This window comes from Lissotriton vulgaris, chromosome 1_2, assembly GCF_964263255.1.
Source record: "Lissotriton vulgaris chromosome 1_2, aLisVul1.2, whole genome shotgun sequence".
Lineage (NCBI taxonomy): Eukaryota > Metazoa > Chordata > Amphibia > Caudata > Salamandridae > Lissotriton > Lissotriton vulgaris.
Window position 1 is genome coordinate 170613879 of NC_141686.1, and position 17722 is coordinate 170631600.

The window sequence follows — 17722 nt, forward strand, 5'->3', positions numbered from 1 at the left end:
CCTTTTTGTATTCCGCATAAGGCATTGGGAGAAGCATTCAGTTCAAAATATCTCTTATAAATGCCAAAGACTTATTAGTTAAACCTCCAAATAGACAAGTGTTCATGTATGCTCAAGAAGGGTTTCTTTATCCTCATCTTAACAATTACGAATAGGACGTAGACATGGCCAACTCGTTTTATCCCATGGACAATGGGACTTCATCAGGGCTGATAAAAAACAGAAACTATAAGCAAAATCTAAAATTTCATATGAAACAATCATATACAAAAATAGTCATTCTAAAAACACATGCTGTTAAAAACATGATACCTCTATAACATACCAGCTAGAAGTTCATAGCTAGTCCATCTATCTTAAGACATACAACTACTATTAAGTTCAGTCCTAATAAAAAATAGAACACACAACATATACTGAAATAGCTGCACATGGCTTAACGATTTTAATATAGGTAGCTACCCTTTTGTAAAAGATTGCATTTTCTCTGTTCCTCAAGTTGCAAGCTGTTCTCCGCCTTATGTTGCATTGCATAGTACTTGCCATTGTGGAGGTCTCCTCTAAATTTTATTTGTACCCTCTGGTGGACAGAATGTGTTAAAATGACTCCTATCTGTTAGAACTGGCTATTTCTGGTAGGCTAAGGCTGACGCCAAAGCAGGCAGAAACCACCATTCTAGTCAGGGCAAGCGAGTCACACGCCAAGATAACCCCTGCTCACCCCCTTGGTAGCTTGGCACAAGCAGTAAGGCTAAACTCGGAGGCAATGTGTAAAGCATTTGCGCCAGCACACAACAGCAACAACATACTAGGCACACCACAAAAGGAACTCCACACAAGGTTATTATAAAATAACATTTGTATTGTAAAAACACATCAGATAGTATCACACAATATACATGGTGCCAACTGGCACGGGCAATATTCACTAGTGATTATGTACAGGACAGGGCCACATGGGCCACTGTCAGAATCAACACTTTGTAGAAATTAGAATAAGTATAGCACAAAATACAATTATAGATCACATCCAGTAACTACTGGGAACAGGTACCAGGACCTCACTAGGACAACCTGTACTAAAAGAACAACCACCTAAGAATGAAATACATTTAGGGGTCTAAGAAGGAACACATTACCCATGATGCATAAATATACATTCAGAGGAGTAGTAAGGACAACCACCTAAGTATCACATAGCGTTTAGGGGTCTAGGAAAGAGCACATTACCCATGATGCATAAATATACATTCAGAGGAGTAGTAAAGAGAAACACATGGTGCATAAACCTACACATTCAGCGGTGTTAAGAACCAAGCACATGATGCAATAAAATACATTCAGAGGTGCAGCGCAAGAAGACACATGATGCATAAAAACATTCAGAGGTGCAGCGCAGGGAAAAGGAAGACACATGATGCCTAAAAACATTCAGAGGTGCCAGAACAATACAATAGCGCAAAAACACACAGTAGGCTGTTACCATCCTAGACATAGCAGATAACCACATTGCGCACAACTTACATAAGCCACCACCTGTGGCAGTCCCTAGGCCAACTGGCCTTGTTGGGGCAAAGATGCCCTGGGTCCAAATATCAGGGCGCGCTGCCATGCAGCGCCAGTCCAAAGTAAAGGCCTAAACGTGGCAGCTGCCCACAAAGTGCTGGGCAGCTGTAAGCAGTCACCAAAAAGGCCTAAACGGTGCAGCTGCCCACTAATTGCTGGGCAGCTGGGGAACAAGCAACCTAGGGCATGGGCTCTCACTAGCCCTTGAACAGTACTGCGCCAAACGGCAGGAGCCCCACAGGCTCTTGAACCAATATGCCCCCATGAACCTCCCTGGTCCATCTGCACCTGTATTATCAGGAAGTTCTTATAGGAAAAGAATAGTCTCAAGTCTCTTGTGAACCAGTATCCAAAACTAGTAATACTGACTCATCTCAATGGGCTCTCAAAACGAGCAAACTAAGCTTGCCAGCAGGTCAATCACTAAAAAGAATTAGCCCTTCAACTCAATGAGCATCAAGCGCTGCAAGCGCGCCTCACCATGTGGCCCAGGGTCACTCCAGGGCCGATCGGCACCGCTGATGATCTCAGCGCCTGCGTGCCAGCATTCTCTGCTTCCTCCCTGCCCCGGCCGGTCCCGGCAGCCCTCCGCCCGCTCTCAGGTCCTCAGGGAGCGGCGGGGAGCTGACTCAGCGCTCCAGCGCGGGGACTCAGGCCAGGGGGCAGGAATCTTTCACGCGGGATCCCTCGGCGAGGTCAGCTCACTCTCTCCTCGGTCCTCGCCGAGGTCACTTCAGTCACGGCTCCTCCGGAGGTCCCGAGGGACCAGCCAATCACGGCACTTGCGACCAGCCTCCTTGTTCACCCGGGAGTCAGCCAGTAGCAGCGCGGCTCCCGGGGCAGGCCCTCCTTCACCAGGCAGCTTCGGCAACCCGACAGCCAATCAGAGCGCGGGTCTTTCAGACGAGCCTCCCGCAGCCCGCCAATGACAGCGCGGCGCCGCGGAAGAGCTTCGTACCGCCAGCCAATCCCTGCGCGGCGTTGCTGAGGGGGCTCGTCCTCCTCAACCAATGAGAGGACAGTTTTGCCGATCTTTGTTCTCCGTGGTCCCGGCGAGGCTTCTTAAGCAATTTCAGGCCCCGGGCTGCGGCAGTGATTCTCCGGCGGCATAAACGGGGTAATAAGATGCCGGGTGGGCACCGGCCAAAGCCCACAAAGCGCTCCCCAGCGCTAGAACAAAATAAAGCGCTCCTACGCGCTAAGGCCAAAGATTAAGCGCTAGGCAAAAGAGAAAATAAAGCGCTCCCAGCTCTAAAGGCAAAAAGTCAAGTGCTTCCAGGTGCTGGGGTCCCCAAAGTCCAGGGACCAACACAAAGTCCTTCCATACTCCAGGAAAGTCCATCAGAGGTCCAGGGGCTGGGCAGGGCCCAGGGATTCCCCTGGGCCCAAACAGAGGCACGCCCCTGGCAGATTCAAGTTAGAAACAAGAACATTTTGGAAGGGGGCACAGCCCCTTCTTATACAGAGTAAAGTCTTTGAAGTCTTTGTGCAGGCAGTGTGAGAACCAGCTAGGACTGGGTATAGGGAAGTCCGGTCAGTATCAGGTACAGAGGTGACAGTCGCCCAGCGGGAGGTGGAGCCAGCATTGTGGTCAGGCAGGCACAGCCCTTCACTATCAGGTGCCATCTCCTCCCACTTCCCCGGCAGCAGATGCTGCCTTTCATCCATGGGCTGACTCCGACAACCTCCTGGGCTCTCCAACCCCTGTCACCCTCAAACCAGACCGCCAATCCACAAGCAGGCCCAGGCACTCCTGACCCAGGCTCACCAGCCAATCCCACGCCAGACACAAATTACACAAATATGCCAACTTCTAAAAGTGGCACTTCTAGACTAGACACAATCATGCCGCATATACCATTTCGCAGCATTCAGTCTCACGAGTTCTCTCATACGAAACTCGCCCCTGCACTCCCCACCCATCAGGAACTACCATGGGCATACATATTCCCCATTCATTCCTATGGGAGGGCCGGTCACTCTTCACACATACACAGAGAGCTCAAGCACTTTACACTGTACCACAGTGAAAAAGTGCGCAGAGGCCTAAAATCACCAACACCAGGTCACAGAAACAGGCTAGGAAAAAGCAAAAAGTCTAGGGGTGAACCTGCCTAAAGGGCCGGGTCCAACACTATCTATAAACTGTACTTATTTATGTAATTTCGTATAGCGATAACCAGACCAATGTGCCTATTCACTCGCTTTAGAGTTTGCAGTGTAAATACACAACGAAAGGAGAATGATAAAGGCCAAAAGTTTGTATATGGATGCAACATCATGCAGACACTATTTTGGAAATAACACTGGAAGGGAAGGATTTTAAGTTAATTTTGTAAAGCACTGTATGTGGGACTCTTCCCATGGTAGATGGCAGGTGGAAGAGAGTTCCAGACTTTCGGTCCGCTCCTGGAAGATTGATTTAGTTTTAGATTTCTTAAAAGCAGGAATTTCAAGGAGTTTGTGCTTCGCATGGGACATAAGCTGCCTGTGATGCCAGTTTCTCTGCTAGATCGCCAATGAGCCACTGCAAAGCACGTTTGAAGGTACACCTCATTTAAGTAGGACACCTGTTTAGCGAGAGTAATGTTGGGGGTTCTGTGATTAGCTCTTAGTACTAGGATTGGGCCACTCATCTGCATTTATGCCTGCTCTTGTGGGGCTCGTGTGCTTTTTGTATACCAAACATTAGGTGGAATGTCGTAATTCCTGTCTGTTTTGTTTTTCATGACTTATCTGCAATAGCTGGTTTACAATATAGCAGGTTGGCGAGATCGGTCCAGAGGGGTGGTGATTATGATTAGTGATGAGACATCCAGTATTGTTTGTTTAGGGTGATTGGCTGCAGCATGGAGCTGGCAATCAATCTGTAGTCTGACAAAGTTTGTCAAGTAGGTTATTCTTTTGATGAACAGTTACTGTGCCACTCTCCATGACTTTCGCTAGAAAAGGGAATTTTAAAATCGGGCAACGTGTTTTTTTTAGATCTTTCAATCTACTTTTTTTTTTTTAGTTAAGCAGTGACTTGTTCATTTTTCACGGCATCAAGGTCAATGACTTGCCTCTCGTAGTTATTCCATAGGGAAGTCAGGAAACTAATGAGTGTATGGCAAATACCTTTCACTAATTTTGTCAGTGCAGGGTCAGATGTGAGAGTAAGGTTTAAGATTTAGAATGGTCTTTGACAACACAGCTTGGGAGTTGATCATGACCAGGACTTTGGGACTCCACAGGTCAGTATATGGAAGCATTGGAAGTGGTCAATCATCCTTATTTTTTTCCTTGAAGACAATTTTTTGCACTTCTCCTTGTTGTCTTGAGGTGTCTGAAGAGACAGGTTGGAGGAATGGTTTTTTCTACACTAAAATTGTTTCTTGGAGCCATTTTGACTGGGTTAATTTCTAATTTTGTTAAAATATTCTCAATTGCTCTGAGAACCACTGGGATTGTGAGCATTTATTTCTTTTTCTTGTTTGAGAGGAGTAAGTTCATCTCAAACGTCAATCACGATAGTTATAGAGGTTAGTTAGAGAGTAAAATAGATCATTTGTTCCTCAGTAGTGCCCTGTGTATATTTGACATCTCTAACCCACATCACCAGGTTCTTCAGTAGAGGCGTCTCACAGGTTTTGGTGTAGTGTATGGCGAAGGGAGTTAGGAAGTGATCATACTAGTCCACTGGAGTGGGTTTTTCACTTTAGTCCGTACTTCTGATTAGGAGGTTAGAAATGGACCCTTTCATGCAAGTGGCTGATTGGCAAAATTGTTTGGGGTTGTTCATGTGCAAGAAGGCTAGAAGAGATGCCTGTATGCAAATTTTAGCAATCCCAGTGGAGATTAAAGTCGCCCAGGAAGATGTTGCTAGCATAGGTTGGAGTTCTAATGACTGTGCAACAGTTAGACCATTGCTGCCTGGAAGGGTGGTAGATAAGGTGAAGATAGTGATCAGTTTATCTATGGTTCACACTCCAGTGGCTTATCATTGGAAAGTGAAGAATTGATTAGTGTTCTGAACTTTGCATAGCATGAAAGATCTATGAATCGGGGAGATGACTCCGCTGTTTTCCCTCACTGTCCATGTGGATATTGGAGTACCTCATTGGTAGGACATCCTAGACTGGTTTTGAGAAGTCAGTTAGCCATGGTTCCATAAGGAAGAAAAGGGCAAGTTAACTGAGGTAATTAGGTCAGCAATTTTTCGGTGGTATTTGCTGGAACTTTTGCTGGGTTTATTTGAGAAAGAATTGTTCTGTTTTCGTGTTGGGAGCAGTGAAAAGCAGTGAATACAATTGCAAGGGTTGGATCTGGATTTGCTGGTGGTGTGGGTTATGCCTTTCACTCCAAATAACTTCGATAATTTTTTCCTCCCAGATAAACTGATGTGATTAGTTTTCTAGTGTCCTTATCAGAGAGACAGTGGTAAGATCTTGTGAGGCAGTACGCTAGTGTCTAGAATAGATTTAAATTGACATTTGGGAGAGACATTGAAGGAGCAGACGAGAAGGTGGGTTATGACACTTTCTTCTTCAAGGGTTATTATGAACCTGCAAGGGCAAATGAGAGAATGGGACATGAATGAAGGAGAATTGTGTCGCGAGGGCGTTAATTCTTTTCAAAATGGAGCTAATGTTCAAGACTGAATTTGGGGAGGGTGTGAAAGATAGTGGGCAGTGTGTCAGTGGGAGAGTCTAGGGTGAGATGGTTGTGTCACAAGATGGGGCTGAGGCTGGAGTGGTGATGTGAGAAGAGAGCAGTAGGGAAAGCTGGCTATGTTGATCGAGGGGACAGCTGGCATATTAGGTGGGCAGAGATCATGTTAGAGCCTCATTGAAAGGAGCCATGGAAAAGGGTTAACAGAATAATTAGGGCTAGGAGTTGTGTGTCTGGTTGAAAGAGGTTTGTGGGGGACCATGGCTGAGGAGTAGGACAAAGGAACTAGTGGGAGGGAGGTGAGGTTGTTAGCCCTGTGTATCCTGTAGGTGAGCGTACCAGCTGGAGATTTTTGGGGGATGATGTTGATAAATGTAGAAAGATGAAAGCTGCTTTCAGTTTGTTGGGTGGGGGGGGGGTGTTCTAATTGGGGGCTTGCAAACATTTTCTCTGTAGGGGCAGGTGAAATTTAAAGTCAAATAGGGCAAGTGTCATCCAATGCTGGAATCCAAATTTTTCATTGTTAAAAATGGAGATTCATTGAAGATTGATGAATTCCCATAGATGAAAGGAAGGTTTCTTGGAGCGTGACTTTCCATAGGATATAGATCTTCCTCCTGTAACATCAAGTGAGTTGGGAAAAACTATTTTCAATTGAATGATAGAGAAGAGGTGGTCTGTTTTGAGGCATTCTTTTCAGCCGTGGTGATACTGGTCTCGACAGCCCCTATAGAAATTCCATAGTAACTGTATTTAAAGTTTTTGGATCTATGTTTAGAGCGCTTTGGGGTGGTGGGGGTGTGTGTGTGTGTGGGTGGGTGGGGAAGTAGTAGGGGATTTCGCAGGCTTTATGACCTGACTTAGAAAGGTGATTTGAGAGCAGCAAAGTAAGTGAATAGGCGTTCATGACTGGACGATATATCCTGCTCAGATACCCAGATTTTGAGGAGGTGTAAATGAAGAAATTAGGCCCCTTAGAAGTGAAGAAGCGAGATTATTGATTTAGTGGCAACAACAGAATGTCTAAGTAGTCCTTTATCAAGGGGGATTGTTATCCCGGCGTTATCTAAATTTAAAAACGAGTTTTCTTGAGATTAACCACCAGAAAGAGTATAAAGTGGAGTGAGTGTTAAGGCAAAGGTATGATACAGGGACAAAATAAGCGAAGGGGGGTGGGAGGGGCAAGTGAGTGGGTCGTAGTCCAGATCACAAACATTCTGTCGTTAACAGAGTGGTGGTGTTTATCAGGCATTGGCCAATGTGTGGGAGAGGCCATGTTCTAAAACTACGTAAGGAGGTAAGTAAACGGGAGGGACAAAATGGGGGTAGGGCAGAGCTTCCACGGTTGAAATAGAGGGGACGAGTTTGAGAGTAAAATGAACATATCTAAGCAGTGTAAACCAGTTAGGGGTTGCTATTCCCAGATGGCAGCTGCTGTACACTAAGGATAACAGATGGAGTTCTTGGAGAGGACTACATGAAGTTGTCATCCGCATCTTTGCTGAATAGCAAGTCCAGCAAAAAACCGAAATGCCGAGTGTTATGGCTTTGTGAGGACCTCTGGCAGGGGCGTAGTCTAGTCGGCAAGATTGGAAGTGTAAACTTCAGATTTCCCAACAATCAAGCTGGAGCCTCTTTTGAAAATACATTATATGAGAAGCGGGGCATAAGGGGGCTTAAGGGGCAGTGTTTTAGGAGTACTTGAAACACTATTTTTCAAACTAACCAACATTTTTTGAGACCTTCAAAACTGAGACAAAACAGCGTGTGTTTGTTTTATCTGTGTATGTGAAAATTTAGATGAAATTCGACAAACACCTCGCCATACCCAACTGAAAGCACTTGTACCCATCTATTTACTACAGAATATTTTTTTTATGGTGGTGGTAACACCTCAAGCTCCTCCCATGAAGCTACGCCCCTGACCTCCGGGCCCACACAGGCGTAGATAGCACAGAAGACCTTACGCATTTTGATAGCTCATTGTCTATAAAATGACCCAGCGCTGCTAGTCTACATGGGTTGTCATGTGCCAAATTGCTCTGTTCATTTGACTTAATTTAGTTTCTTAACGTCCTTGTCCTGCAGTGCCGCTTGTCCCTTTACCACTGAAGTAACAACGCGCTTTCTGTTTACAGGCAAACGGCCAAAGAAAGGAATGGCAACAGCCAAGCAGCGGCTCGGGAAGATCCTGAAGCTGAACCGCCACAGCCAAACACGTTTTTTTGTGTAACGTCGCAAATGTAGTCGCTGCGTGTCCTGCGCAGACCAGCTTGTGGCCGGCAGAGCCTGGAGCTGCTGCTTCGCCTCGGCCCTGGACGGCCTTGCTTCACTCTTGCGTATGGAACACTGCTTGACGAACAAAGGGAAGAGGACTCCGTGTTTCACTGTGCCACACCCTCTCAGCAATAAGGATGGGGCCAGAGGAATCAGGAACTGAAGCCAGCTTCTCCTCAGGGTCCCAAGAGCTTTTTATTGCCAGTAGCATCTCAGCTAATTATTTGGAGGGGATGAGGGGTTCGTTCTCATCAGTAATTTATTTGGAAAATATTTTAATTGACCTTTTTAATTCATTTTGTTTTTAAAACATCTATTTATTTGGAAGACTTTTTTTTTTTTTTGGAGAGTCATTTATTTTGGACTTTAATGTGAAGGCTTTTATTTGTGCTTGTCTGATGTATGTTTAGTGGAGAGCCACAGCAGCAGGATTAGCATACACTTGTTATTCAGGTTCTAGTCTTAAGCAGGGATTTGATGCAGTTTTCTATTTTAAATCAAGGCATTTTCTGAAGTGTATATGTATGTGTGCGTATACATATATATAGATATATGTACATATATCTATATATATAATCTCACTGTTTGCGAACTTGCCCTGTAAGTTGTGCACTGTGCTCTAGCCCTAGTTTAGGGTTTCTTCTCCATACCTCATAATAGTTGTACAGAAGATGGAAACGCCTCCCAAAACAGATGGATTTGCCTGTGCATCATTGCAGTTGCTGAGATTTGTCTTGAAAGAGGTTATGATGATGCCCCTTCAAGTCTCTTTAAACTGTTATGAATGGTGCCTGCAAGCTGCGAGTCAATTTCAAAAGGAGTGAATTTGCTAAGAATGGGTTCTTCTGCTGTAACTGTAACATGGCAGCAATCACATCCTCAAGTGGGAATAGTTTATGAACTTCAATCAGTTTTTCTGTTCGTTTGGTCTTGCCTCCCACCAACTTTTACACAGGGCAAACCTATTTTTATTTGAGTTAGTGTCCCCATAAAGCATCGAGACAATATCAGAGTTCTTTCATAGTTGTATTTTCTTGCATATTCTATAAACACAATTCAGTTGCAGCTAGAAACCAAGCTGTGGCTGTATTAAGCTAAGTGAGGTAATCCTTAAATATCCATAAGCTAAATACTGCCTTTAAGGTTTTTGGGAAAGACCAACTTAAAGATTGAACTTGGCCAGATGAGACTTGCTTTTTCAAAAGGCCTAATACTAATTTTCTGATAGTCTTAGAGGGAGGGCGACTTGTATCTTCGGAGGATCATTTGGTAGATAAGCTGTGCCTTCATCGTGATTCAGCAAGGCAAGAGAAACTGTCTGGGGGGACATTTCCACTTCACAAGATTGAGCATACTCCAATAAGACCCCGTTTCATTCTCAGGAGTCTTTTCTTGGATACCTGCGAAGGCACCGTTTAGCCTTTGTAGCCACCTTGTAGCAAATGACGGTTCTGAAGCACTTGTAAATAGCCAGTTCTAGATTTGTATGTATATGTAATATAAAATTTAATAATTCTTTTGTTTTTAATCAATCCATTTTTTTCTGCAATGGTGTTTTTTGCAGTACAGTCAAAATGGGCTTTGTAATGGATAAGTAAAGTTCACTTCTCGAAAATCAACCCTGAAGTACATTTTGTCACAGAGGAACACTATAGCAAAATATTGATGGGGCATTGATTGTTTTGGGATGGAAGTGGGAAAAAGGGGTAGACGGAACAAAGTGTGAAAACAATGGTAATGCATGGGAATGGTTTGCAAGACCAATGACAGCAGACGTAGAGCAGGATTACTATACTTGAGGGCTTGCAAGTAAGTTGCACTTTCAAAAGAACACAAATAACTGGCTTTCTGCATGCCCTTTTTAAATTCGGAATTACGTATATTACGGTAGAATAGTAGATGCCTTGTATTTACAAGGATCTTCCAGTTTAAGCACCTAACCCTGCAGTTTAATTGTTATTCTAAGTGACTTAGATTTTCTGAACAATAGTTAGTCTTTTCAGGTGTTGGCTTAAACGTTTGCTGTTTACCTGGGCTGATTTATTATCCTCTACAGACACAGTTTGGTATCTGACCTATGAAGGTTTGTATTTTTGTCAAAAAGTTTTAAACTTAAAATAGACCCAAATTACGCTTACGTTTCTATAATCTTCATCGGTTTCACACTTGTGGTGTTCGTTGTGCACAACCCATATATTCTACAAAGAGATCCAAGAGACAGTTTTGGTCTAAATTCGAAGTCTTTAACACAAGATTATTTTTCATGTATGCACTTGGTAATCAACTCCTATTTGTAAACAAGCTAAAACGAGTTTAGAAGACTGGTATGAGTGGTGGTGGACCAGTAGCTTCTCTAACCTTTTAATTCTGCTGTTCAGTTTCTCCTATGGACCGACTTTAGGGCTACGTCACCAATTAAGCATTTGCATGAGATTGTTCCTTCTCTGGTGTGAGACAAGTAGGAGCTGAAATCTATGGATCAGACTTTAAGTGTGTGGAGCAACTAACAGGGTTTCACGTTCCATGTTGATGGGGGGCTCTTCAAAATAGTGTCCTGTGGCTGAATGCCCCAACGTTCTAAAGCTAACCTCTTATTCAATGGTTGGAATGGCATTTATCTGGAAGGGCAAGGATGTCGCCGATCGTACCTTTCCTGACAGATAAAGTGCCTAGCTCAGTGACCTTATTATTAGCTATGTGATTCAGTTTCCTTTCCATGTCCCTGGTGGCTCTCCACTGTGTTTTACTGTAATTTGAATGTACTAATGAACAGGATTCTTCTTTCCTCCCCCTTAGTTTTCTTCCCTCTAACCCATCGTCTGCCTGAGAAATTAGCACTGCTATATAAAATCAAAGTCCGAGACTGGAAATGGCGAAAAGGGTTTGTTGGATATTGACTGCCCAAAGATGGTCTCTTTGAAGGAGAAATGACCTCATTTGTGCACCCTCGTGTTGGGCATGTTTGTTGTGTTAAAGCACAGATGTGTTGAGGTTTGTGAATCAATGTACAGGTGGGAACTGGATTGGGCCTGGCGTTGTATAACTGCTGGAAAGTAGAGAGGACGAGCTCTCATCCCCCTTTTACTTTCCTAAAGGCACAAGATCATGGAGGGGCACCTGCATTTCTAGTGCACCATTGGTGCTGTTGATTGTCCTATATCTGCGCTCGTGAGTTCTAAAACAAACAAAAAATCTGCAAGTGTTATGATTTTCTTTGGAAGGTTGCTTTTTGCAAGATAAGGATGTAGGATGAAATGTTTGACCTGCCTCTTGTTTTACCTCTTGCGTCTCCTTACTTCATGTCTTCTTTTATTCAATAGAGATACTCATAAGCAGGACATTTGGGAAAGAACTTGAAGACAACCCATTACAGCCTTCTGCCCACTAGCACTCTAGCTCCAGGGAGGTCATTCAAGGATGCTTGAATGACCTTGGAGTTAGTTACCTATGCAACCTGTGGAATTCCATGTTTATAAATCCATTCCTTTGAAATGTGTACTAAAACCTTAAAAACTCCTGTTTAATCTTGTTTAGTGCTTTCTTCCTCTGAATTCATGCAGCATTCCCAGTTATGGAATTCTGAAGGGGCTCAACTATAATAGCTAATCCTCTCGGACAGTCACCCACTCACCCCCTTTTTGAGGTATATTGGCGGACAGGAGTATTGCAAGTGAATAATGTAACACTGTGGTTGGCTGTGTATTTATTCCCAAAGCATGTCGTGAAATCTGGCTATCTTCGCTTACCAGAGCAGTGTATAGAAAAGCATTCAGTGATTGAGGGAGGTTGACATCCAAAACCCTCCTTAGCTCTTGTAGTTTTAGAAAAGTGCGAATTGTACTCTGGTCAAAATGTTCCAATTAAAAAAAAAAAAACTAGTGGTCTGAGGATGTATGGGCAGAAGGTAAACCCATACAGCCCAGTGACTGGAAAAACATAAGTCAGTAATACAGTGACACACACTTCAACGCTGAAAGCTATCATTGCTGCACCCTCACTATCATGGAATGGAGTTCATGTGGCTGAAAGTTGACTTCTGAAATTTGATGAGCAGCAGCAAGGTTTTGGACCCCAAAACAAGCCCACAGTCTGTATTTTATGTTGAAACGTAAGCCATAATTTTCTTGTGCTTTTGGAAAACCTGAAATGGGGAGATGGTAAAAAAAAGTTCTTTCCAAGTGCTCAATCTACATCAATTGCCACGTTTATCTCTTTGGGGTTTGCATCTGTTCAGGGCTGTGATAGTTTTCCTCCTCTACCTAAAGATTGCTATATGAAAAGAGAGAATGTTTTTTTTCAATATTTTGTACTCGTTTTCTAGCAGCTTTTTGCCAGCTTTGTATCTGTTGCTCTTCCACACTCACTGCAACTATTTCTGGTAAAAAGAAAAGTTTGTTATCCATGCTGCTGGCTTGTTGAACACTACAGTGGCTTGCCTTGTCTACTGCCCATATCCTTAATTGGATAAGAGGGCGCTGCCAGCAGCTTCAAAGAGCATTTTTTCCTACAATGAACAGTATTTCCCCTTGTTTGCCTGCAGGCAGGGAAAGCATATGTACAGGATTTTAAACAAATTGCTTTGTATGTTTTTACAGTAGAAGCGCACACTGAATGGCCCATTGAGGTCAAGTGGCTTGTTTTCAATATTCACAAGTTTTCTGTACTTTTAAATATTGAAATTAAAATGTTGTGTTCCTCTTGGTTTTCAAAGTTGTATTCTTTATTTTTCATTTTTTTCGTTATTTGCTAGTCTGAAAACTCAAAGGAAATTCTTGTCTGGTTTGTCCTTTAATCTGAATATTAAGAATATCAGTTGTTTTCCTATGTCCAGGGTATTTCATTGCGGTACAAAAGAGTGGGCTAAAGAACGGCAATGGATTAAACCCAGATCTGTTGCCTGGGTGTGAGTGTTTGATTGGTTCAGATGCTCCGTCCCCTTTTGTACCGCAGGGTATTTCATTGCTACAACTCAAGGTTTACCTTACCACTCCGTGTCACGACCATAATCTGCTTTTCAAAGATAGTCAATTCACTGTGATTCACAAGTGGCGCAGTGCAAGTGTCATACCTTTTAAGCAGTAGTGTTCCCATTTTGTGCAAATATGAGATCCCTTGCCAGGTGTGGGCTGAGTGGCTTATCACATTTAGTTCTTCCATGTTTTTGTACTTTTTCAATTATTTTCAAGTAGGTTTTAGCCATCCTTCTTTGGCACCCTGCAATGCAACACTGGTTTAAAGCATTGTTTTAATTGCCACAAACAGCCTCCGAGCCTCCTATTTAAAGTTGTTCTGAAATAACCCAGCGTCCTATACAATATATACAAAAAGAGAAGTCATTGAAGTACCTGACCCTTCCACAAATTTTAAATGTAAGGGGGAAGCATCTTATACATTAAAGCCCATTAATATTAGTTCCACAATGCTTAAATTAACATCTGTGCTGATTCATCTACTCTGTCTGCGATGGTGTGGAATTTAATCAAATATCTACTGGTCCATGGGACAGGTTGCTTAATATATCTACTTGTCCTATAAATAAAATCCACTTATCCCTTTGGTGCCATGTAGTGCGGCTACAATATATGGCTGCCATCTCCCTATAAAGGACCTCTGATAATAGCCTCTCTGATTATGCCAGGGATGATACGATAGTAGGGTTTGAATTCTAGCAATTCCCTTTTTGGTGCTGGAAATAATGTTTGAATGCCCTTTTGAGTCTGTGCAAACCAACTAACTTGCAAATTATAGGAGTTTTCAGCAGCTCTTCTCTAACATTTCCCCGTATTTAGAAAGGTTAAAAATGTACTCTTGACAAGGGCAGAAGTAAAACTTCTTCCAGGGTGGGGGCACAAAACTCTGTTGTAGGGAAACTGAACTTGTAAAAGCTCAACAGAATTTCGCATGAGAAAATATACACATGCATATTTGCTTGTGCTGAAATTCATTGTGCAAAAAGTTTAAGATTTCCTGGCCTGCTTCTGTAAATTGTGAATTCATGAAAGCTGTAAATCTACACTACTGCAAGTAGTGTAGATTTACAGCCATGGGTACGCTTTTGTGAGGTAATTTAAGATTTGGGCCTCAAATTAGGTCTTGAGTTAACCAAGACCTTTTATCAGCCATGTTAAGTACCAGGGACTGCTGTAGCAATGTGGCAGGTCCCACCACAAAGTTTTACAATAGGCTGACTGCCAATTTCCGACCTATTGGACTTTTGCCAATTATTGTTTATTTTGCCAATGATTGCTTACTTTCATGTTTCCCATACTCTTCTTGAAACTGGTTGCACAGATTTTGAATTCTGAATATTTATTGGGAATACTAGCATGCATCAACATATTTTACTAGATGATGCTTCAACTAAATGGTACCTTAAATTTCACAGTAGTTTAGCAAAACATTTTCTTTCCTAAATGAATTTCTTCAGCACATATTTGCATCTAAGCAGAGGGCACTCTGGGAGCATTATACGTAGACTCATTGTTAAACACGTTAACGTGTGTACACATTTTCACACCAGGACCACTGTCAGCAATGCAGTCAGAGCTTACAATATTTTGTAGGAGCGCTCGCCCTAATAATTAAGGCTTTGCATTAATGAACCATGAATGTAGGTTCAAACAGCTTTAACATCTGGGCACCAATATTTCTTTAACTGCAGATATTGCCCTTCTCTGTTCCATAATGTGGTACTGTAAACTGTTAGTTAAAGGGTTTGTGCTTCAGGGTGTTGGACCTACTCGTCCCAAGGGCAAAATAAACATTAAAACTTGTTGTCCTTGACCCCAAACAATGTAAGTGTAAATTGATACTTGTATAGCCCACTACTCACCCGCAAGGGTCTCAAGGCGCTTGTACGAATACCGCTGTGGAACCCATCCTGGCTTTCCCTGTGAGGCATCCACTCCGGGCACCCCCAAGGTGAAGGCCAGGCAGCCTTAGCGTTGTGGGGGCCGTTGTGGAGATTAAGCAAGCTATTTCCCAGAGTTGCAGAGTGGGACACCATGATTGGAATAGGCACCGAGGCGAGAATGATCAGGTCCGTGGAATTTTGAGCCCAAGACCCACCGAGGCAGGGAATTGAACCCTGGAACCGGGCTAGACCGCTGCATCAGGGTCTGCCGCTCTAATCATTGAGCCACACTTCTCCACTGTGTCCTGTAAGTCAGGCTATAGGAATTCCACACCCCTGGGTTATCTATACAAGTATATTAATAAATACGTAATACCTCTGTTTGGAAATGTACCTTTTTAGGGTTACACTGGTGCAGGGTCACCCTTTTGTCCATGGGTTCAAAGACCAACAAAATAGAGATCAGCACTGGATTTGGAAATAAATAACATGTTTATTAATCACTCATGAGTGGGACCACATCCACACATCACTCTAGTGCTGCCTGAGGTAGTACTCTGAAGTCCCAGAACACAAGTCTTTTATACATGTTTTCTGCTTTGTAAGCATGTGAACAGAAATGGAGAGAACACGTTTTAGTAATAGTTTTCAGCAAACCAGGGCAGATGAAAAACCACTTGGTCAGCAAAGTGGGAGGGGTAACAGAAGTGCTTATGGCAGAAGTAAATGATTGACAGTTAACAGGTGCACTGGCAGCTACAACCCTCAGCACATACATTGCTTTTAGCTGAGTCAGGAAGTCAACTAAAATAGATAGCAAAAGCAGAGTGAAAAGACAAAAGAATTACGAAGGAAACTTAAATGGACACCACGGCCAAAATGGCTGTCGCTTATGCCAAGTAAAATATCACACTTTTTCCACATCTGTAGAAAGTAAGCTAGTCACCCATAATTTTATGAAACTTTGACCATATCAGTCTAAAGTAAAAGCCTCTGTTTTAACTGTTATTTCCTGCAGCATAGCTTGGTTATACATTTTATTGACACATACTTCAACATTAGATTCATTAGCTGATGTACACCTTCATGAGACTTGTATTATGGTAATGATTGCTTTTTTTTGTCCGACATGTGGTCTCCTATGTGCTTTTGTCATTCAAGTTGTGATGCAGATCACACTCCAAGCTACAGACTCGATCCTGCTCCAAGTCACCGCTCTCGGGTAAGTCCAAGGCAAAGCCTAAGAAAAAGTTCAGCCATAAACAAAAGAAGTCCAAGTGGGACTTCCCTGTCACTGCTGTAGGGAAAAGGCACACATTCTGCTGGAGAAGGACTCCACTCTCTCCATCCCGTCATCTCACTCTGAGCCTATCTCCGGGTTTGGAACTGGATCATCTCTCAATGTATTAGCATTGCCTGGGCCTTTATTAACCCTGCTGCAAGTAAAAACTTTAAGGCTATGCCGCACCTCTTCCTTGTGACATCATTTACCTCTAGAGATCAGTAGGGCCTCATGGATCCGCATGGGCCTAGAGTTACATTTCTGCATTCCAGTCCTGCCTTCATGCAAAATTACTCCATTTAGCCCCTGTTTGACCACCACCCAGCCCATACCGCTACATCTGCAGTGAAGGCCATATCTGATAAAGTGCTCTAGCCGCAGATTCCTTCTCGTAGAATTATCTCCAGGTTTGAGACTGGATCCGGAAAACTTTTGCCACAGCATACCTGTGTACCGGGGGCGGGGCGACACCACGTGACTCCGCCCATGCGTCGTCCACGTACGTGACGTCTGCGTGGTCACATAAGACCCACCCCGGCGTGCCTACGTCAGTGTTTTCCTTTTCCGTGTACAACGGGATGGGACGGACACATGGGGGAGGCGGAGATCAGAAGACTCTGATCTCCGGCGGAGTCCGGGATCCAGATCAACCTTCTGGAGCTTCGGGCGATTCGTCATGCACTGAAAGCATTCCTTCTCTCTGTCCAGGGAAGAGTAGTGCAGGTGTTCACGGACAACACCACCGCCATGTGGTACAGCAACAAACAGGGCGGAGTGGGGTCGTGGACCATATGGACCATATGCCAGGGGGCCCTCTGCCTCTGGACATGGCTGGAACATCAGGGCTTATCCCTGGTGGTTCAACACCTGGCAGGTACCCTAAACGCCAGGGCAGAGTAAGTCAGGCGCAGGTGCATGATAGATCACAAATGGCGTCTTCACTCAGAGGTAGTGCAAGGCCTCTTTCAGTAGTGGGTAGAGCCTTGGTAAGATCTATTCGCCACCGAAGAGAACATGCAATGTAAGCAGTTCTGTGCGTTCGAATTTCAAGGTGGTACTCGCTAGGCGACACTTTTCGTCTTGAGTGGAGTTGT

The 17722-nt window shown here is 43.7% G+C and overlaps 1 protein-coding gene across 2 annotated transcripts in view; it reads left to right on the plus strand.

Annotated features, from left to right (window-relative positions):
- KDM7A (lysine demethylase 7A) overlaps positions 1 to 13203 on the plus strand; it is a 345661-nt gene extending 332458 nt beyond the window's left edge. Inside the window, exon 20 of one of the 2 annotated variants that reach the window (XM_086953055.1) lies at positions 8355 to 13203. In XM_086953055.1, coding sequence (XP_086809181.1) covers positions 8355 to 8449 — 95 coding nt within the window. In that variant the 3' untranslated portion in view covers positions 8450 to 13203. The remainder of the gene's footprint in view (positions 1 to 8354) is intronic. The other variant, XM_086953056.1, reaches the window with a different exon arrangement.
- The last annotated feature ends 4519 nt before the right edge of the window (positions 13204 to 17722 follow it).